Source organism: Mauremys mutica, chromosome 12 (genome assembly GCF_020497125.1).
Source record: "Mauremys mutica isolate MM-2020 ecotype Southern chromosome 12, ASM2049712v1, whole genome shotgun sequence".
Taxonomy (NCBI): domain Eukaryota; kingdom Metazoa; phylum Chordata; order Testudines; family Geoemydidae; genus Mauremys; species Mauremys mutica.
This window is the reverse complement of record NC_059083.1, coordinates 75,216,082-75,237,331: the sequence shown is the minus strand read 5'-3', so window position 1 is coordinate 75,237,331 and position 21,250 is coordinate 75,216,082. Positions and strand designations below refer to the sequence as shown.

General features: G+C 40.3%; 1 protein-coding gene across 1 annotated transcript in view; it reads left to right on the top strand.

The window, feature by feature from the left end:
• The first annotated feature begins 1,287 nt into the window (after window positions 1-1,287).
• The window catches only part of BPTF (bromodomain PHD finger transcription factor), an 83,439-nt gene continuing 63,476 nt past the window's right edge, over window positions 1,288-21,250 (top strand). The window contains exons 1-2 of the mRNA XM_044982588.1: window positions 1,288-1,544; window positions 14,941-15,763. Coding sequence (XP_044838523.1) covers window positions 1,424-1,544; window positions 14,941-15,763 — 944 coding nt within the window. The 5' untranslated portion in view covers window positions 1,288-1,423. The remainder of the gene's footprint in view (window positions 1,545-14,940; window positions 15,764-21,250) is intronic.

The following is a 21,250-nucleotide window of genomic DNA, read 5'->3' as shown; positions in this document are numbered from 1 at the left end:
GGTACTGGTCTGTGTTGGATGCAGCTGGGGTGCAGTAGAGCTCCCAGCTGCTACAGGAGGATAACACTGAGCACAGCCCTGCCCTCTGCCTGGTAAAGCTGGGAGAATCCCTACTGAGGGTGTGTGTGCTATGACTGGCCTGTGCAGCAATACAGAGGAGGAAGAGCCCTGTGCCTAGACTCTGGAGCAGGGGGAAATAGCAGACTGCGGATTGAAGCTGGCACGGGGGGGGGGGGAGGGATGCCATGGTTTGGACACAGGTATAGAGTAGAGGGAGTCCTGGGGTTGGAGGCTCTGTGCTGGCTGCGTGAGGAGAGCCCTGGGGCAGGTGCAGAGCCGAGAGAGCTGCAGGGAGCGCTGGGCGGGGGCAGCCCTGTACTCTCTGTAGCTGTGGTATGAGGAGAGCCCGGTGGTGACTGCAGCCGAAAGGCCCAGGGACCCTTGCGGGAGTCGAGGGGAGCCTCGCGCCCTGCTCTGCGCTGAGGTACGAGAGCCCGGGAGGTGGGCTCGGGCCAGGGGCGGGGAGCGCTGCCCGGCGCCGGGGCTCTAACATGGCTCTCCAGCCCAAGAGCTGCCGGCGCCGCAGCGCCCCCTGGCGGAGCTCGGCGGCCTGGCAGGTCACGTGAGGCGCTCAGGGCCTGCTGCCGCCGCCGCTTCCCCCAGTCAGAGCGGAGCGAGCCGAGGCAGAGACGAAGAAACAAGATGGCGGCCGGTAGCGATCCGGAGCGGGACGCCGGCAATTCGGATTGATCCCCCGGCCCTCGCAGTTCGGCGGCCCCCCTCCCCGGCCCGGAACCCTCGCAGGGGGGGGAGCTTCCCCGCAGCTGCCTGTCCGGACTCCGAGCGCCCTCCCCAGGCTTCCCTGCCCCTCCCTTCCCCCCTCGGCCAGCGCCCAGAGATGCGGGGCCGGCGAGGCAGGCCGCCCAAGCAGCAGCAGCCTGCGGCGGCCACCGCTCAGGCGAGCTCCCCGGCTCCGCCCGCCCCACCGGGCCCCATTGGGGGGCTGAGGTCCCGGCAGCGGGGCAGCAGTCGGGGCAGGTGGGCGGCCTCGGCCCAGGTGGAGGCGGTGGGGCCCAGGCCGAGGGGGGTCGGGGCTGCCCAGGCCTCTTCCTCCTCCACCGTCTCCCCCAGAGGGGGCAGCAAGAGGAAGGCAGGCAGCGGCGGCAGCAGCACCCCTGGTGGTGGAGGCAGCAGCAGTAGGGGCAGGGGCAGGGCTGCGGCTGGAGGATCAGGGGGAGGAGGCGCAGGAGGCAGCTGCAGCAGCAGCCAAGGGAGGGCTGCCTCGTCCAGGAGGAGCATCAGCAAAGTGGTGTACGATGATCATGAGAGCGAAGAGGAGGAGGAGAGCGTGGTGTCCGAAGAGGAAGAGGAGGGGGACCCCGAGGATAACCAGGACTCCGAGGAGCAAGAGGAAGAGGAGATCATGGAGGAGGAGGACGACGACGACGACTCCGATTACCCCGAGGAGATGGAGGATGAAGATGATGCCAGCTATTGCACTGAGAGCAGCTTCAGGAGCCACAGCACCTACAGCAGCACCCCAGGTATAGAGTCAGTGGGAGGCACTGTCAAAGAAAGGGAGGGCACCCTACATGCTCCCTCTAGGTTTGGAAACACATATTCACAGGGGAGGGGGGAGGCCAGCAATAGTAAGGGATGCCTACAAGCAGACACGGAGGGAGAGAGGCATGCAAATCAAGTGGTGCTGGCAACCACACAAATGCGTTGAGAATCAGAAGGTGCTTATAAACTCACACAAGGAAGGAGAAATAATATGTGCACAGTAGGGATGCTATCAGGCACAGAGAGAGAGGGCTTGCAACTACATAGGCGCATGCTACACCAGAAAGTGTTCACAAACAGTGGCGAAGGAATTGTATAGAGCATCCAATGGTACTTTTATAAAGGAAAAAAGAGATGCATGCATGCATACTAAAGGGTCCTTGCAGATGCATATAGACAAGGATGCCTGTAACACAAAGTTCTTCTTGCAGACGCAAGGAAGGGAAGTGTATGCAACATGAGGTGTCCTCCAAAAAGGATTTGCAAGTGTGTGTTGCTAACATGCATACAGTGTCTAGTGGCCTCAGAACAAAACTAGCTTTACTAGAAGGGAAAGGAGGTGCATTGTTCAAAATGGAGATTGCATTGTTGCAGTTTGGGGGAAAATTCACAGGGCTTCATTGCACTGGGTTAAACCCAGTTTTAATTACTGGGATGTTTTAACACCCCCCCCCACGTCCAAACATTGAACTAAAAGTGGTAAAAATGGAAATCAAAGGTGAAATAGGTTTAAGTCTTCAGAACATTTGCATTTAAACACTGCATTTATTTCAAAACGTGGCAAACTTTAAAACTTGGTTTATTAATTAGGGGTTTGAGGCTCACTTTGATTATTTGGGTTTACAGTTTATCTATGTTAATTATAAAATGTATTCTTTTTACATCAGTAACAAAATTCTGGTCTTCTTTCAAATTTTTAAACCCTGCACTCCTCTTTTCCGTAATTTGCTTTATTATAGGAGTCTTTGAAGCTTCACTCAAAAATTATGATTTGTCTAGATTTGCACCAGTTTTTATTTAGGGTTCACTTTCACTCCAGTAGAGATTAAGCTTGACTTTAAAAAAAAAAAAAAAAGGTCCTGATTCAGGGAGATATTTAAGCCCAGGCATACATTTAAATTATCTTGTTGAATTGGGCCATAGTCAACAAACACTCTTGCAATCTAAGTATTTGGTATTGAGGAGAAAAACAGATAGCTGGTGTGAATTTATTGTACTTAATAAAATAGCTGTGTGGTCTTGTACAACTTGTAGTCAATTTTTGAGAAGGAACAGTAGTACAGGTTGCTAGAACGTGTCGTTTGTTTTAATTATTTGTCTACTTAATGGACACATGCAACAGGGATGCCATTATGTGGTTTTGCAAAACTTTTGAAGGAGTAGAATTTTTTTTTTTTAAAGATACCACTTTCATATCCTAAGGATCTTAAATGCAGTAATCTTTTAGAAGAAATTGCAAGACAATTTAAATATAATGTAACTGCCAAAGAGAGATCATCTCTTGGAAAATGTATTTTAGTTCACCTGTAGGGATTGTAGTTTGATCAATTTGATGTCTTTCAAATAGTCCTTGTTTAAAGATGAACTCTTGTACCAAGGTTAGGCCCAAGCACTGAAAGTTACTATTCTGCATTTTCTTAACTATTACATTTCCATTTAGTTATGTGGGAGCTTTTCATAGTTACCCACCTTCTGCTTGGTCAAGGGAAGAATTTGTTTGCTAACTTCATAGGCTCATGCTGAGAAATATTTTGATGCCAAAAATCCAGGTGTAAGATCCATTATACAGAATACAATATAGAAGTTCTCAAGTCTTGAGGAAAAGTACCTAAATTAAAGAGATTAAATATTTTGGCAAGCAACAAGATACCTTTGGGCACGTGTGCATATTGTCACTGTATGCATACACAAGCGTATGTGGTATTTAAGTTCCTACTGCTAAAACAACAGTACATTTTATAAGAACCGGTAGAATTATAAATTGATGTGCTTATTTGAGTTTAAATCTCAGATTTAAAAATGTGTACACACAGGATTCTTTGCTGCTCTACAGAACCAGACTAACACGGCTACCCCTCTGATGCATTTAAAATGTTATCTTTTGAGGCATCACATATATAGACCCCATACTTGTCCCTGAGTTGCCTGTTGCTGGTAAGAAAAACTGTATTGTAGCCTGGCTGATATTTTAGTGGTATACTGAAAGGTTTACTTTTTAAGTTACTTAAATAATTTTGTGTCTTAAGTTGCCTCTCAGATTCTTATCTTCAGAAAAGAAGCAAGTGATGCCTAATGTTGCTTATTACAGGTGATGAATAATAAAGTACCAACTTTTAATTTGGCCAGCTGTAAGTCTGTGTCCAGTTCCTGCTGAACAAATATGTGTATCACAAACACTGCCGCTTACAGATAGCAGTAACTGGTATCTTAATCTCATCAAATCCTAGAAGTGATTTGGGCATGGAACCTGAACTATCCTCTCATTGGAGGTGTGGTCCTATTCATGGTTGCAGCATTTTTGCAGAGGTGTGTGTGAGGAAATCATGCTGCTGCTGCCTGTGCTGTGTAGACAATTTAAGTACAAGTGTCAGTCAGACACTTCTCACCAGCCATATGTGGACACTTCAAACAAAAATCACATTCAGTTTACATGAGTGAGATAGATTTTTAATTTTTTTTTTTAGAATTGTATTAATATATTGAAAGGTAACGTGATGTTATGTCCCTAGAACATAAGAATGACCATACTGGTTCAGACCAAAGGTCCATCTAGCTCAGGATCCTGTCTTCCAACAGTGGCCAATGCCAGGTGCCCCAAAGGGAATGAACAGAACAGCTAATCCATCCCCTATCACCCATTCACAGCTTCTCACATACACAGGCTAGGGACACCATCCCTGCCCATCCTGGCTAATAGCCCTTGATGGGCCTATCCTCCATGAATTTATTTAGTTATTTTTTGAACCCTATTATAGTCTTGGTCTTCACCTCGGGCAAGGAGTTCCGCAGGTTGACACTGCATTGTGTGTGTGTGTGTGGGGGAAAAGGGGGCTCCATTTTTTTGTTCTACTGGAAAGTTTGTGATGTCTCTTGTATGTGCATATTGGAGTATCTACTACTTTTGATGTTACTTGAATATTTAAGTTTAGGAAATAAAAAAATCTTAGGAATATCATTATGGCATTGATATAAAGCTTGACAGTTAGTGCAGATTCAGTTGTAAGCACAACCATTATGGCTGCTTGTTGCTTCCAAGGGATGTGATGTTTTTCTTTTGCTGAGGGAACCAGCATCAGTCATGTTTCGCCAATCAGCTAGTAGTGGGACTTTGACTAGTTCAGCAAATTTACTGTAGTTTGATGCACCACTGATCCAAGTACACCTCTACCCCGATATAACGCTATCTGATATAACATGAATTCGTATATAACGCAGCAAAACAGCGCTCCGGGGCGGGGTGGGGCTGCGCAGTCTGGCAGTCAAAGCAAGTTCAATATAATGTGGTTTCACCTATAATGCAGTAAGATTTTTTTGGCTCCCAAGGACAGCGTTATATCGGGGTAGAGGTGTATCCCTATTCTATTATGCCTTTGACTTCCATTATTTCAGCAAGAAATTTTGAGATAGTTATCCTTTGTGTTCTGTATTTCAAAACATTGTCTCGTCCGCCTGTCTACTCTAACCTTTTACTTTAAGCTTATTATGATGTAATTATGCATATCCAATACTTCAGGAACACTGCTTAATTTAAAACCATCTGCTTAAACAAGATGCCCGAACAATCAGTCTCATCCTACCTTCCATCTCTTTCTCAATTATTTCCTCCTTTTCCCACAAAACCCTGGGAAGGCAGTTGGTTCTTGCAGCATGGCTTGAAATCAGGGTTTTGCCTAACAGAGAGAATGACATGTCAGTATGGCTGACAAATGATTCTAAAGCACCGGATTTGTGAAGAGCCAGAGGACTATATGTATAAACACTTCATTAAATTTCTTGACTTGGATTCTGGCAATGTGAAGGTAAATGCAGCTATAAGCCATCATTATTTACTTCTGAAACTAATCACTTTACCAGAATGTTCTTACATTTGTAGCCCAAATTATTCTATTGGAGAATTATAAGTGTTGCACATCTCTCAAACTTTTTAACTGTTTGTAATTTTTATTGCCTAATATTCTTTTATGTCCCAGGTTATTTAAATGAAGGGGTGTTATTTAAATGGGGAGTTATTTTAATGGAGGCACTAAGGTTTGGTATTGAGGTACGTAAACTAAACTTTACTGATTGTGTCTGCGCTGTAGGAATATTCACACAGCACTGACTAAACTCCTGAAGTCTTTACCAAGCATGCACAGGGCTTTAAATAAAACCTGGCATGGCTTCTCTTGAGGCAGTCTGTAACTGGTTGTTTAATTATGTAGAGGAGATGTCACCTAGACATCATGCCTATTATGAAGGAACACAAGAGGTGATTTGACAATCCTAGTGAGAAGTTTGTGTAAAAGAACAAGTGAATAGGTTTCTAGCTAATTCTGTTGCATTGACTTGCATCTTTTACCAGAAAGGGGAGAATTTGTATGCCAGCTCAAGAATCTTTTAAAAATCCATTTAAAATAAAAACCAAAACAGTTGTGGTATTTTTGCATAAGTTTAAAAAAAGGAGCATTCTTTGTGTGAATAGTTGGATCTGAACTCCTCCTTAGCTTATTAGCAGTTGAATATTGTGCCATACCAGCTACCTTGTAAAGTTCTTCTAGTTCTGCAGTAAGGTTTCAAATTTGATCTATGACCTCAGTGTCGCATGGTGTTAATATACAGACAAATAATTGGTCAATATAATTTTTGGTAGATTTTCTTGGTTTTTTTCCATGGAGAAATTTAAATATACTTTATTCTAATTCCTAAAATAAGTTTACAGATGCTGAATATAATTTGTAGCTCCTCTAATAATAAAATAAAGCTGTCAGTCATCCTAAATTGCTGAAAAGGTAGCTAAATTGCATTAATCCTGTAAATTTTCAATTTTGGATCCCTGGGCTGAAATTTTGCTTAGATGATAGGAGACTATGAGTACCTCTCAGAATGACCACACTGGACTTAGCTATTGGTATATCTCATACTAGTCACCAAAACATTTAAAAGGATGTGGGAAGTAGTTTAGGAAACATCATCATCTTTGTAGTTGACTAGTATTTAGAGGGATCCATATAGTTTTCATGCAGATGGTCAGGTTTATAAGAAACTGAACTTATGTAAAACCAGCATGTATCAGCTTGTTTCAGAAGCAACTAACACCCACTGTTTTTAGAAGTGTGCTGACATCCTTGATGCTAAAAAAATATATATAGGCCACAATAACTCCAAATTCCATTTCACAGCAGTATAAGTGATGGGGAGGGGAGGGTGTGTGTTTGGGACAGGTCCAGTGGCTCACAGGGGAGTGCAGTATTCTGTAAATCAAAAGTTGAGCCCAGGAAATGATGCTCAAGCTCCAGTCAAAGGACCATATTCTGGTCTGTCTCATCCAAACTGTCCCTGCTGCGGTTCTACAAACAATTTGGTGTGTGGTGTTTTATAGGAAGCTGGTACAATTTCTGTGTCTAATCTTGATTTATTTTCCAAGCAATAGAAGTAAACTGAAAAAAGGGGTACATCTTGCACAGCAACATCCAAACTGGTCCCATAGTTGTGAGTAGAGCTGGTCAGAAATTTTCTGACTGAATGTTTTTGTCTTGGAAAATGCTGACTTGTTCAAACTGAAACATTTTTTGGAAACACATCTCAGTGTATGCAATTTCATTTTGAAAGAAAAATTGAAAAAGTATTTTGATGAGGTTGAAATGTTCCATTTTGACCTCTTTGGAATAGAATGATTTTCCCTTTCAAAATGATTTTTGTTTTTTTGTTATATAATATAAAAATGTGAAATAAAAATGAATGACCCAAAACAGTTTTTAAAAAATCATTTTACAGGAAATCTTAGGGTATCTTTCTTTCCATTTTGGAACAAAAAAAACTTCAAAATTGCAAATTTTCCTGGAAATACAAAATCCAGTTTCTGCCTAGCTCTTATTGTATCATCTCCTCAAACTATAGAAAAGTTCTGTGGCACAGCACTTTTATCTGAAACTTGGGTAACTCAAAATCATATATAGTGTAGCAATCAACTAATCTTTAAAACGGCCTCTTTTTTCACATCTGTTAAAAACACATTATATAAAAAAAGGCTCTCTGACTAAGCTTGGCAATGTATTGAAAAGTGAGGTAGGAGCTGAGGAGAGCACCTGTTTCTAGGGAATCCTCATGCCTCTAGAGCAGTGTTTCCCAAACCTCAGATACAGCTTGTGTAAGGAAAGCCCCTGGCGGGCCGGTTTGTTTACCTGCTGCGTCCGCAGGTCTGGCCGATCGCAGCTCCCACTGGCTGCGGTTCGCTGCTCCAGGCCAATGGGAGCTGCTGGAAGCGGCGTTGGCCGAGGGACGTACTGGTCGCCTCTTCCAGCAGCTCCCTGGAGGAGCGAACATCCTTTTGTTCCCTGTGCTCTTTTATGTGTCTCCTGACCTCTGCAAAAGGTGATGATATAACACAGAACTCTGAACTGAGGTCTTGGCAGGTAAGTAAAGAAGGATTATAATTCATTACTTACATTTTAGCTGGCCTGCTGTTCCTATTGGCAATGAAAGTTACGGGGAAGGTTTCGGAGGAGAGAAACTAAACTTAGTTGAGAGCTTTCCGGGCTAACAGATGCTGGAAGCAGCTCCTATTGGTCTCGAGATCATGTTTGGTCAATTTAAGGCATGACAGTGACTGTCTCTGGTGGAAGTAGAGTTTAAACCTTCCCTTGACTTCTGATTGGAATTCAGGTTGTTGGTTCTTTATAACTTTCAAATTGGTTTTGGACCTGGTTAGCTGAGAGATTGCTTCTCCTTGTGTGGTGCTTCTGCATTTGTGGTTAGCTGGAACACACTCAGTTTAAACAAAACGGGGGTTCTGAGAAGGCCTTTTCCATGAAGGTCTCCCTCACTGGAATTTCTTTCTTTCCTGCCCACCAGAACCCACCTTGGTTAACTTTCAGGACCTGCTGAAAAGTCCATCTGTTTTAATACATTTAAAGTGGCAGTATATGGGATATAAGGTACAGCTTGTTTTTTGATTAGCAGGTGAATAATTGAATAATGTAGTCTTTATTGTATTGGTTTTGCAATTAAAATACACAATAATTAACTAGAAAAGTGCCCACAGACCTAATGGATGCATATTGAGGGTAGTATCTTTTCTTGGACCAGCTTCTGTTGGTGAGAGATACAAGCTTTCAAGCCACTCTTCAGATCTGGAAAAGGCACTCCCAGCATCACAGCAAAATGCAAGGTGTGCAACACATTGTTTAGCAGCGTAACTAGTTAGCATATTTTGTAAGGGACCATCCAGGATAGAGTGGCCCATTAACACCTCTTTAGCCACAGGACAAAAAGAGAGGGTTAGTGGGTTGCAGATTGTTGTAATAAGCCATAAATCCAGTGTCTTTTTTTCAGCCCATGATTTTTAGTGTCTAGCAGAGTGATGAATTTAAACTCCTAGGCTCATCTTTTGAAAGTGTTGTGCAGGTTTCCTTTGAGGATGAAGATTGATAGGTCAGATACGGAGTGATCGCTTTGTGAAAAGTGTTCACCCACAGGTGATAGATTTTTTTTTGTCTTTTATCATTTTTTTTGTATGAGTTCATTTGAGAGCATAATGAATGTCTTGTGTCACCGACATAGTTGTTACTGGGGCATTTAGTGCACTGGATGAGATGCACCGCATGTGTGGGATCCATGAATCTTGAAAGGGTGTTGTGGATGTTTGTGGGAAAAGCAGTTGGGGAGGTAAAATTCTAAAGTCAATTGTGGGCTTGAAAAACCTTTGAATGCCCTCTTTAAATATTAGTTAAATTTTCCAGTTATTGGAATGCACATTTCTAAAGTCCCAAATCTATGCATACTTAGTATTGAGTTACATGTTATTTAATATCTATGTTTCTGGATTGAATCCAGCCCACATGCAGTGACCAAAATTGTTGGCTGCTTGCTAATTGTTCTCATTGTAAAATGAGGTTGATCTCTGTTCAATTCCTGTTGGTGAATTTTGTGATGTAGATGTTTGTCCATCAAAGTTGGTACTAATGGATAGCTTTGATGGTAATCCTTGTCACTTTTGCTGAGATCAAGTGGTGGAGATTCCCCCTTTATTCCTAGATCTGATCTGATCTGGATATCAGGGTGTGGATTGGTGAAATATATTATACTGGTAAAAATTCCTTCCTACCAGTATAAGTGTATACACAATAAGGGGTTGCACTAATTTAATAACATTTTTAACCCGGTTAGTTAGATTGAACTAATGTGAAAATTGTAGACAAGCCTTCAGAGAGGGGGGTTTAGGACACAAAGTTTGGACTGGTTTGTATCTAGAGGTTGTGTTTGGACCCATCTCTGCTAACGATATATTAATCTTGTCATTGGAGTATTCTGTGAAAGGAAATAGAAAGAGCTCTTTTATGCTATTTGAAATAAGAGAGAAAACCTCTTGAAATTGTCCGTTAGTCTTTAAGGTGCCACCGGACTCCTTGTTGGTTTTGTGGTTACAGACTAACACGGCTACCCACTGATACACCTCTACCCCGATATAACGCAACCTGATATAACACGAATTCGGATATAACGCGGTAAAGCAGTGCTCCCGGGGGGGAAAGGGGGGGCGGGCATGGGGCTGTGCACTCTGGTGGGTCAAAGCAAGTTTGACATAATGCAGTTTCACCTATAACACGGTAAGATTTTTTGACTCCTGAGGACAGTGTTATATTGAGGTAGAGTGTACTTGAAATTGTCTTGTTTCAGACCAGCTAAATGGCCAGAGTTTTTTTTTCCTTAAGACATTTTTGTATGATAATCTTGGAACTCTTGGGATCAGTTTTGAATAGATTTCTGTAGGGTATAGAAAAATCTGAATATTTGAAGATTTATTTCATTTGCAAATAATGGTAGTGCAAAACTAAGCTTTATAGTTCAGCTGTGGTGGATGTGGTGTTGCGTGTCTGTCACATTTACTGTCACTCTTCTTGATTCTGTCTAATGATTCCATCTAAGAAAAGTCATACAGACCTTTTGCATTAAGGAAATCTTTCAGTGGAAGGTTCCTGCTTTGATTTGTACCCTCTGCTTACTCGTATTAATTGTTGATGTTTGGTACACCAAGCATTCCTTGAGAGAGTGAGGTTGAGATATAATTGGAGAAAAGTAATTGGGAATTTCTCTTGAGATGTGTCATTTTTAAGGAAAATTATAATGGTCATCTTAGGTTGCTCAGCACATTTGCCTTTTGGGTAATTGGTATAAAATGTATTATCTGAAGGACCAAAAAAACTATCAAAAAGTTATCCTCGCATATGCTTTTTATGTTTAGATCTTTTATGGCTAGGGAAATTTTCTTGTTCTTTTCAGCTGCTCAGTCCTACTTTGCAAAGGGGTGCTTTTGCTTTCTAACTTAAAATTCCAATGGCTAACTTCACTAGGTGACAACAAAGGTAGCAAAAACGTTTTACTGTCATGCAATCTATACTATAGGAATTGCCAGCTAATGCTAATCAAACCTTAGTGCAAGCCAGCTTACAGACTCTTTTTTTTTTCTGTGCTGCACCAATAAACCTGAATCTAGAGGTTGTGTTTGGACCCATCTCTGCTAACGATATATTAATCTTGTCATTGGAGTATTCTGTGAAAGGAAATAGCATAAAAGAGCTCTTTCTATTTGAAATAAGAGAGAAAACCTCTCTTCCTCCCCAATGGCCGTCCTGGGTTCCTCTCCTATGTTATTCATACCGAGGGGTGTGAGGATCGAGCCTCTACATTACAAAATGTCATTCTTGAATTGAGGACTTATTTTCTAGGGGCTTTCAAAAGTTCAATAGAAAATGTGGCTGTGTATAGCTTAAATTTAGAAAATCTACTGGCATCCTGACCATACCACACAGCCATCTCTTGTCATTTTGTTAAAAGAATTTAAGAAATTTATTGTACATGGCTGCAGAATTCTTGTACCACTTCTGTGTGAAGCAGTTATAAGTGTGTGTGTGTCACACACCAATTCTCTTGATGCTTCAAGTCAAATCTTTCTGATCTGGGCATATTAGATTTATATGAATGCTCTTTCATTATTAATACTTGAATAATTGGTGCCACATCAATTACATTGTTTAGTCTTTAGTTTTAAATACAGCCATCTCCTCAGTCAGAGAGTAGAAAACGGGAAGGAGCTGCTAAATCAGGCGCTCTTGCCTGAAAACTGCTACTGAGCAGTAGGGTCTCAAGCACACCCTAGATAACTAGAAAGCCATGGAACATGAGTTGATCAGGAGTGGAGTTCTGCTCCTGCTTTGTAGGGGCTCACCCAGTATGGCCTTGCAGGTGGGATTTTGATTCAGGGACTAGGTGACTTTGATTCAGGGACTTTTATTTAGACCGGTATGATATATATCAAATTTGCCTCTGAGGCTAGGAATACACAACTGCATCAGAGAAACATAGCTCAATCTTCTTTCTCATTTTTGGAACAATATAAGCTTATTGGTGTTTTTAATTCATAAGCCCATACATTCTAATGCAGCAAATTTCAAAGTATCTGAGGGGTTAGGGTGAAGCCTTCAGTTTTCTCCAGTCTCATAGCCAGTCATATCCTCTTCTAGTTCACTCCAGAACTGTCCGAGTACAGAGTTCATATTTTGAAAGCCTGATGATTCTAGGTCAACATGGAAGATGATCCAGAGCTATCTTTCTCTTTCTTTAGGCTTCTTACTCTTCTTTTGTGGCCACCTTTATGGTAGATAATTCAGAACTTGGGCAGCAAAAATTATATTTATTTGTAGATTCCCTTGCATTTGGTTGAATGGTCTCAGTGAAAAATTTTTGGGATAGGACCACAGCTACTAGGGTTATTCTCCAGACTGTTCCACTTGAATCAAAAGTAAGTTTCAGGAGTCTATGGTTAATTCCAAGAAAATACATGTTCTTTTGTTGGTGCTAAGTGTCTTCATCAAACTGACTCAAGTTTGAGCCTAAAAGAATTTTGAATCCCAACAATAGAAGGAATGAATTTTTTCTACATATTCTTGCTGCAACAGCATTTTGTATCTATAGCTGTGAAATCCTGATGTTCTTCTATGCCTGCCATGTTTAAACATTTTCCACTGACTTGTGCAGCTGTTTACTGAAAGAATGCTTATATGCCCTTCTTCCATTTTCCACAGGGTAACAACTCTAGCTTAACTAAACTTGGAAATTTTATTTTTATACACTTCTCAATCTTGATCCATTTCTTCTATAATGGAAACATCTGGCAGTTCATCTTTTATACTGTATTATCCTTTCAGAGTGTGTAATTCAAACATCGTAGCACAAGATTTTTATTCACATTATAAAGTAAATATATTAAACTTGAAATTAGATTAACTACTTTAAGATTGGGAGCAATTTACCTAATATAGTAGTTGTTTTGAGTCTAATATCGTCTTTCTATACTGGCTCAATTGATTTACTATTCCTGTAATGGAACTGTCTGTCAAATAATCTTTTATGGAACATAACGCTCCTTAAAAATAGGTGTTTCTTTTTGTTTTGTATTTCTGTTAATTGAGAGTTTTTCTCTTTAGTACCACCTTAAAGTTTGGGTGCAGCTTTAAAATGTATTCTACGCTGAAAAAAACCTTTTGTGTATTCAGTCATCTCTCTGGCTTCTGATAATTAGAAAAGGCAGTTCTAGGCATAAGATTAATTTTTCTGCAGCTGTTTTAGGGGCATTTGGACATCTCTCTCCTTCATGGTGGAAACTTTCTTAAGGAGAGATATACCTATCTCATAGAACTGGAAGGGACCCTGAAAGGTCATAGAGTCCAGCCTGCTGCCTTCACTAGCAGGACCAGGGACTGATTTTGCCCCAGATCCCTAAGTGGCCCCTTCAAGGATAGAACTCTCAACCCTGGGTTTAGCAGGCCAATGCTCAAACCACTGAGCTATCCCTGCCTCCATGGTCCTTCTTTGTTTTATTGCAAGCATGGTTTTAAACATTTACCAGACAAGCCAGAAGTGAAGATCAAGTATAGACCTTTTTATTTTAGGGGTGTGTGTGTGAGAGAGAGAGAGCAGAAAAGAACCACCAGCAGTGGCCAGAGGGAATACTCTGGTTAGAAAGCTAATTTATCCACAATTCCCACCTATTGTAAAAAGAGAGAGTGCTCTAACTCAACCTTGATTGGGACTCTATTTTCAGTAAATTTGAAAACTCCAGTTGCCTCCTAATTACAAAAAAAAAAACCCAACAAATCTCTCCATTCCAGAGTTTCCTGAAAGTTAGGGTGGGTCTTTGCTAATCTGCTCCTTGCCTATTCTCTCTTTATGTCCTCCCCAGTGTTTGGCTCTGGTACTTCTTGTCTTCTCCAAGCAGCTGCAATGAAATTGACATACTGATCAGTTTCACCACTGGCACAAATTTTCATTAGCAATAGAGATGCTGATCAAAGTCCTGTTAATTTTACTCTTCGGTTGATTATAAACAGGCAAAATAGCAGAGCATGGAATCTGTCTCCAAATTTAGGAAGACAGGACATCAATACATATTTGGAAACTTTCCTTCACAACCATATGGGCTGGAAACTTAATTTTTTAAAGAAAAAACTTAGTTTCTGCAGAAACTAATAGCTGAAGACACCCACTTGCCAGAAAGTGTTTGTACCCCATTGCTGAGTAGGCAAATAGCAACATGATTTGTTGCTAGTACTCCAGTTTCATTTGAATAAAATATCAATTTGAAGAATTGTATTGAATATAAAAATCAGTTAAGAATTAAAAGCTTTCAGAGATTAGAAATTTTACTTAAATCTTTCGCAAAACAACTAGTCATACTGAATGAAAATGAGACACTATCAGTGTTTTGGGTGCTGAGGGCATTTGTCTATTTGTTTTCAATTTAGGTTTCTGATTCTGCTTACTTTGCCAATTTGAATACTTAGACTGGATTTTACATTTCATTTTAAGAATTGGATGTCAGATTTAAATTACATAAGAAACTGGTTTTTAGTGTATTAAAAATTTGAAGTTTAAACATGAGTCTGAAATGAAACTTGTGATTTAGACTTGTGAAGTAATTTTATTTAGTACTCTTAAAAATATGGGTAAGGTGAAAAAAATGGGCGTAATGGGAGAAATACTATATTTAGCTGAGTGCAGCTGCTGATAAAACATCCAGTAGCTCTGAAGTAAAATTTTACACATGGAGTCCGTTCATAGGAGGCACACTCAAGTATATTGGCTTGTGATTAGCAAAACTCTTACTGTTACTTTTATTTACAGGTAGAAGAAGACAAAGAGTGCATCGTCCACGTTCTCCAATATTGGAAGAAAAAGACATACCACTCCTTGAGTTTCCTAAATCCTCTGAGGACTTAATGGTGCCTAATGAGCATATAATGAATGTTATTGCCATCTATGAGGTACTACGGAACTTTGGCACTGTTTTACGCCTGTCTCCTTTTCGTTTTGAGGACTTCTGTGCTGCTCTGGTAAGTCAAGAGCAATGCACACTTATGGCAGAGATGCATATAGTGCTTTTAAAAGCAGTTTTGCGAGAAGAAGACACTTCAAATACTACCTTTGGACCTGCTGACCTCAAAGATAGCGTTAATTCCACTTTGTATTTCATAGATGGAATGACGTGGCCAGAGGTTCTGCGGGTATATTGTGAGAGTGACAAGGAATACCATCATGTTCTTCCTTATCAAGAGGCAGAGGACTATCCTTATGGACCAGTAGAGAGTAAAATCAAAGTTCTACAGTTCTTAGTAGATCAGTTTCTTACAACAAACATTGCACGTGAGGAGCTAATGTCTGAAGGTGTTATCCAGTATGATGATCACTGTAGGGTTTGTCACAAACTGGGGGATTTGCTTTGCTGTGAAACTTGCTCAGCTGTGTACCATTTAGAGTGTGTGAAACCACCTCTTGAAGAGGTACCAGAGGACGAATGGCAGTGTGAGGTCTGTGTAGCGCATAAGGTGCCTGGTGTAACTGACTGTGTTGCTGAAATCCAAAAAAATAAACCATACATTCGACATGAACCCATTGGATACGACAGAAACAGACGGAAATATTGGTTCCTGAACAGAAGACTTATTATGTAAGTAAATCCAGTCCTTTAGTCTGTTCTGAAGAACATTTAAAGCCTTTTTCCTATAAGTACTCTTTTCATCTTAAAGGTATATATTTTTGTAATGTAAGATCAAAGATGTTGTGTACTTTTCTATGTAGGTTTCCAAAATCCATGTAATTCATCCATGTAGTTTATCCAAAACGAATGTTTAAATACTCTTCTATATATGACAGAACTTTAATCCTTTCAGCCCAATGCTCATGTGCAAAAACAAACCAGTGTGTAATAGGCATGAATGTGAAAGAAGGGAAATGGAATTTCAGTAAAGGAATGTGTTTTGGTCTTGAGCATCCACAGAGTTACTGCAGACAATAAGAGATTACTTTAAAAAATATGAAAAATAACATTACACTATCCTTTCTAAAAATATTGAACGTCTTGTTAACATTACTTAAACTGGATCTAGCCAGTGTCTTCATAGTAGCAGTCTGCATAGAAACCAGGATTTAGGAACAACTTCAGAATACAGTTTCCGCCTGCTGATGGAGATTTGATTGTTGAATATTGGTGACTCTCGATGGTCTGCCTGGGCCTGACTAATAGAAATCCTCTTGGATTACTCACTTTTGTTCCCAGCCAGGACTGCAGTGATGGAGAGCGTGTACAAATGAAATAAGTCTTCAGGCTATAAATAGGAAGTGAATGAATAGACCTATGAGTTCAGGATATCTATTGTTTTGTTTCTACAGTGCCTAGCACTTTGGGGACCCATTCTTGGTTGGTCTTTAGGTACTACTGTCATAAATGTGATTAATAATCATAATCTAATATATGCTTTATGGTAGCTCACAGTACTCTGATCTTTTTTTCTCCTCCTCCCCGAAAAGTTACATTTGGAGTTGTAAACGGATCTTTATTTTCTAATAGAAAATAGATAGTGGAATCCTGGCTACTACTGAAAATCTTGTCTAACACAGTAGCTATGAAATGGCAAGAGAAGTGGAAATTTATGAAGAGAAAAATAAAATGCTTAACATTGTGAGCTTTATTATCTCTTCATATCATCTCTCATTAAGCGTTCAACCCTGGAGAAAATAGTCCATAGTAAGTTACAGTTAATAAAATTTTACAAAATTAATGACCGAAATCTATCAAAATATTAGTCAGAATCTCTGGGACGAGGGGCCATCAATATGATTCTGTCACTTGCAAGACATCAGGCCAAACTATGCATTTGTAGTCCTTCAGAATATATTGTCATCTCTTCCTGCTAGCATTAATACATAATCATTCATTGATACTTAAAGTATTAACTAGTTCTTGAGGTTAAATCCACCAAGGGTATAACTTCAACTTGTTAATGGAGAATATTAGCATGTCCTGTAATTGTGAGGTGAGGGTTTTTTCTGTCATTTTAATTATTTTTAATTTCCCCAGATCAGAAAAGCCACCATTGTAGCAGTTAATCTTCTGTAAGATTCTGCAGCCTATCATGTATTGTTAGGTTGATCAGCCTGATCTTGTCAACACCTTTATTCTGTGTATGTGACCTCAGTCAGATGAGGGCTTCCCTCTTTTGGTTTCTGATGAATTACGTAGCCTGATTTATTTCAGAGTAGCAGCCGTGCTAGTCTGTATCTGCAAAAAGAACAGGAGTACTTGTGGCACCTTAGAGACTAACAAGTTTAGTGGGTTACAGCCCACTTCATCAGATGCATAGAATGGAACATATAGTAAGAAAATATATATACATACAGAGAACATGAAAAGGTGGAAGTTGCCATAGCAACTCTGAGGCTAATTAATTAAGATGAGCTATTATCAGCAGGAGGAAAAAAACTTTTGTAGTGATAATCAAGATGGCCCATTCCAGACAGTTGACAAAAAGGTGTGAGGATACTTAACATGGAAAAATAGATTCAATTTGTATAATGACCAAGCCATTCCCAGTCTCTATTCAAGTCCAGGTTAATGGTATCTAGTTTGCAAATTAATTCTAGTTCAGCAGTTTCTCGTTGGAGTCTGTTTTTGAAGCTTTTCTGTTGCCAAATTGCCACCTTTAAGTCTGTTACTGAGTGACCAGAGAGATTGAAGTGTTCTCCTACTGGTTTTTGAATGTTATGATTCCTGATATCAGGTTTGTGTCCATTTATTCTTTTGCATAGGACTGTCCGGTTTGGCCAATGTACATGGCAGAGGTGCATTGCTGGCACATGATGGCATATATCACATTGGTAGATGTGCAGGTGAGCGAGCCCCTGATGACGTGGCTGATGTGATTAGGTCCTGTGATGGTGTCCCTTGAATAGATACGTGGACACAGTTGGCATTGGGCTTTGTTGCAAGGATAGGTTCCTGAGTTAGTGTTTTGTTGTGTGGTGTGTGGTTGCTGGGGGCTGTCTGTAAGCGAGGAATGGTCTATCTCCCAAGATCTGTGAGAGTGAGGGATTGTCTTTCAGGATAGGGTGTAGATCTTTGATGCGCCGGAGAGGTTTTGTTTGGGGGCTGAAGGTGACGGCTAGTGGCATTGTTATTGTCATTGTTGGGCCTGTCCTGTAGTAGGTGACTTCTGGGTACTCTTCTGGCTCTGTCAATCTTTTTTCATTTCAGCAGGTGGGTATTGTAGTTTTAAGAATGCTTGATAGAGCTCCTGTAGGTGTCTGTCTCTCTGAGGGACTGGAGCAAATGCAATTGTATCTTAGAGCTTGGCTGTAGACAATGGATCGTGTGGTGTGTCCTGGATGGAAGCTGGACGCATGTAGGTAAGTATAGCGATCAGTAGGTTTCTGGTATAGGGTAGTGGTTATGTGACCATTGCTTATTAGCACAGTAGTGTCCAGGAAATGGACTGCTTGTGTGGATTGGTCCAGGCCGAGGTTGATGGTGGGATGGAAATTGTTGAAATCATGGTGGAATTCCTCAAGGGCTTCTTTTCCATGGGTCCACATGATGAAGATATCATCAATGTAGTGCAAGTAGAATAGGTGCATTGGGGGATGAGAGCTAAGGAAGCATTGTTCTAAGTCAGCCATAAAGATGTAGGCATACTGTGGGGCCATGCAGGTACCCATAGCAGTGTCACTGACTTGAAGGTATATATTGTCCACAAATGTGAAATAGTTGTGGGTGAGGACAAAGTGTCATAGCCTGATTTGTCAGGCTATGAGACACGCTTTTCCTCAACTCTTTTGACGTGGGCATTTTCCGTTAGCAATAGATTATTCCTCTGAATTCCCACTGCTTCATTTAAAGATTTTTCATCCTAGGAAAAATATTAAATCCATTCACTAATTACAAAAAATCCCAAACCCTAAGTATCATTTGCTAATAGTTTGGGTTTGACAGTGGCTATTAAATAGCCCATGTCCTTCTCCGAATCTAATATCACAATTTCTATGGCGGCATGAAATCAAATCACAGGATCTTAATTTTACTACAGGCTCAGACAGAGAAAAACTGGGAGAGTTTCAGCAAAATAGTGATTTTAACTTGTCTTTCCTCTTGCACTTCTGTAGTTCTGCAAAATACATACCCCATGATCAGAGATCCTGCGTTGTTGAGATTATCAGAATACTGCATACCAGGACATGTGAGCCCCTAAAATCAGCTCCAGTTTAAGGTTTTGCATGCCAGTAATACATTTTAACATTATTAGAAGGTCTCTTTCTATAAGTCTGTAATATATAACTAACCTACTGTTATATGTAAAGTAAATAAGGTTTTAAAAATGTTTAAGAAGCTTCATTTAAAATTAAATTAAAATGCAGAAACCCCCGGACCGGTGGCCAGGACCCGGGCAGTGTGAGTGCCACTGAAAATCAGCGCGCGTGCTGCAGATTGCCTACCCCTGCTAGATCAGTGCTAGCTTGAGTAATAACAACAGTGTAGCCATGGTGGCAGGGGCTATCCTCCTGAGTATAACCCTGCCCAGGCCCCATGACACATACTGCAGCAGCTAACCTGGTCTGCTTCAGCTACACTGCTATTGTTACTCAAGCTAGCTTTGATCTAGCTGGGTAAAAGCTAGTTTGGATATGCCTACCCATTCTGCAATCATATTTCCCGATTTCAGTGTAGATATACTCTGTCAGAGGCTGCTGAGAGGTAAACAAGCAACTCTAAAAACTTTAAAATGGGGATCATTGGAGAACTTTAAGGAGAACTGACACTTCCTTTTCAGTTGGGAGGACTGGTTAGTCAGACAGTCTTTGCAGGAGAATAAAGAAGAAAATGGGGTTCATGAAGGGTAATTGTTCCTAGGTTGTATTTACTCAGAGGAAAAAGGCTATCTAAAAATATATATTTTTCCTGTTTGAATTATTTTGATTTTTTTCCAAACATCTCTTTTTGCAATAAACTTGCACTGGAGATGCATATGCCTGACTTTTTCAGTGCACTTCCTTTTTCCCTTAGCAAATGGAGGCTAGAAAATAAAGTGCTAAAAATGTGAACTTCCACTTCAGTCATAAGAGGATAGTCAAACATTTAAGAGTAAAATAAGTACTTGCCTAAGTGCTCAAAATATAGAAGTGAACTAATAATGTAAACGCTTTTTTCACTTAAATGTTCTTTGCAGAGCAAAGACAGAGTTCATGTCTGCATTGTTTCAGTGTGCTTATGTTGAAGTACTTCGGTGGTCCTGAGTCATCTTGTTACCACCTTATTGTTACAAGGCTGGAGTCAAACGGGAGCTACTCAGTGTGTTTTCAGTGAGCAGTGTCTCCTTGTCATTTTCTCCTTAAACCCATTATTGGGCCTAATCCAAAATCCATGGAAGTCGCTGATAATTCCTGTGGTTTAGTGGGCTTTAGAGCAGACCCTATATGCCACTAGTTTTCTTGGGGAACAGTTGGTTGCAGGCTGTACTTGTAAATATTTTTCCACAAATGTTTCATGTGTGACTTTTTAGAACCACAGCTTTAAAAATTATATCTAATGCCCCTATACAGTACCCAGAAAGTAGTGATCTGATTGGTGTGTGAACAATTATAAACTCTAAGTATTTGGAACCTTAAATAAATGTGAACACTTTAAAAGAAAATGAAATTGAGGCTCTTTATTATCTAAACTGCTTAATTGGAAATCTTTTAATTCTTTAAAGGTACATTGTCAGATGTCTTAGGCACAAAATACAAAGATTTTTTTGAAAAAGGGGGATACCCTAAATTTCAGTGAAAGATTTTCTTTGGATTTAAACATTCCCTTGTAATATGGCCAATACTGACAATACCAGTTGTGTGTATGAGAACCAGAACATGAAACTGATTAGGTTAAAGATTTTTGTAATACATGCTAACATAAATTCAGAAATTGTTCTTCATCTCTTCTCTCTTCCCCAAGATCCCAAAATGGTGGTGGGAGAAACTCAGTTCAGATACTCAGGAGAAAAGGTTCTTTACAATTTGAGAATGGTTACAATATATCAGATTTAAATAATTTAAAAATCTTGTTATGCTAACATTACACTGTTAAAACTGAAATTTAACATTTTAATTTTTGCCATTTTTGGCACCA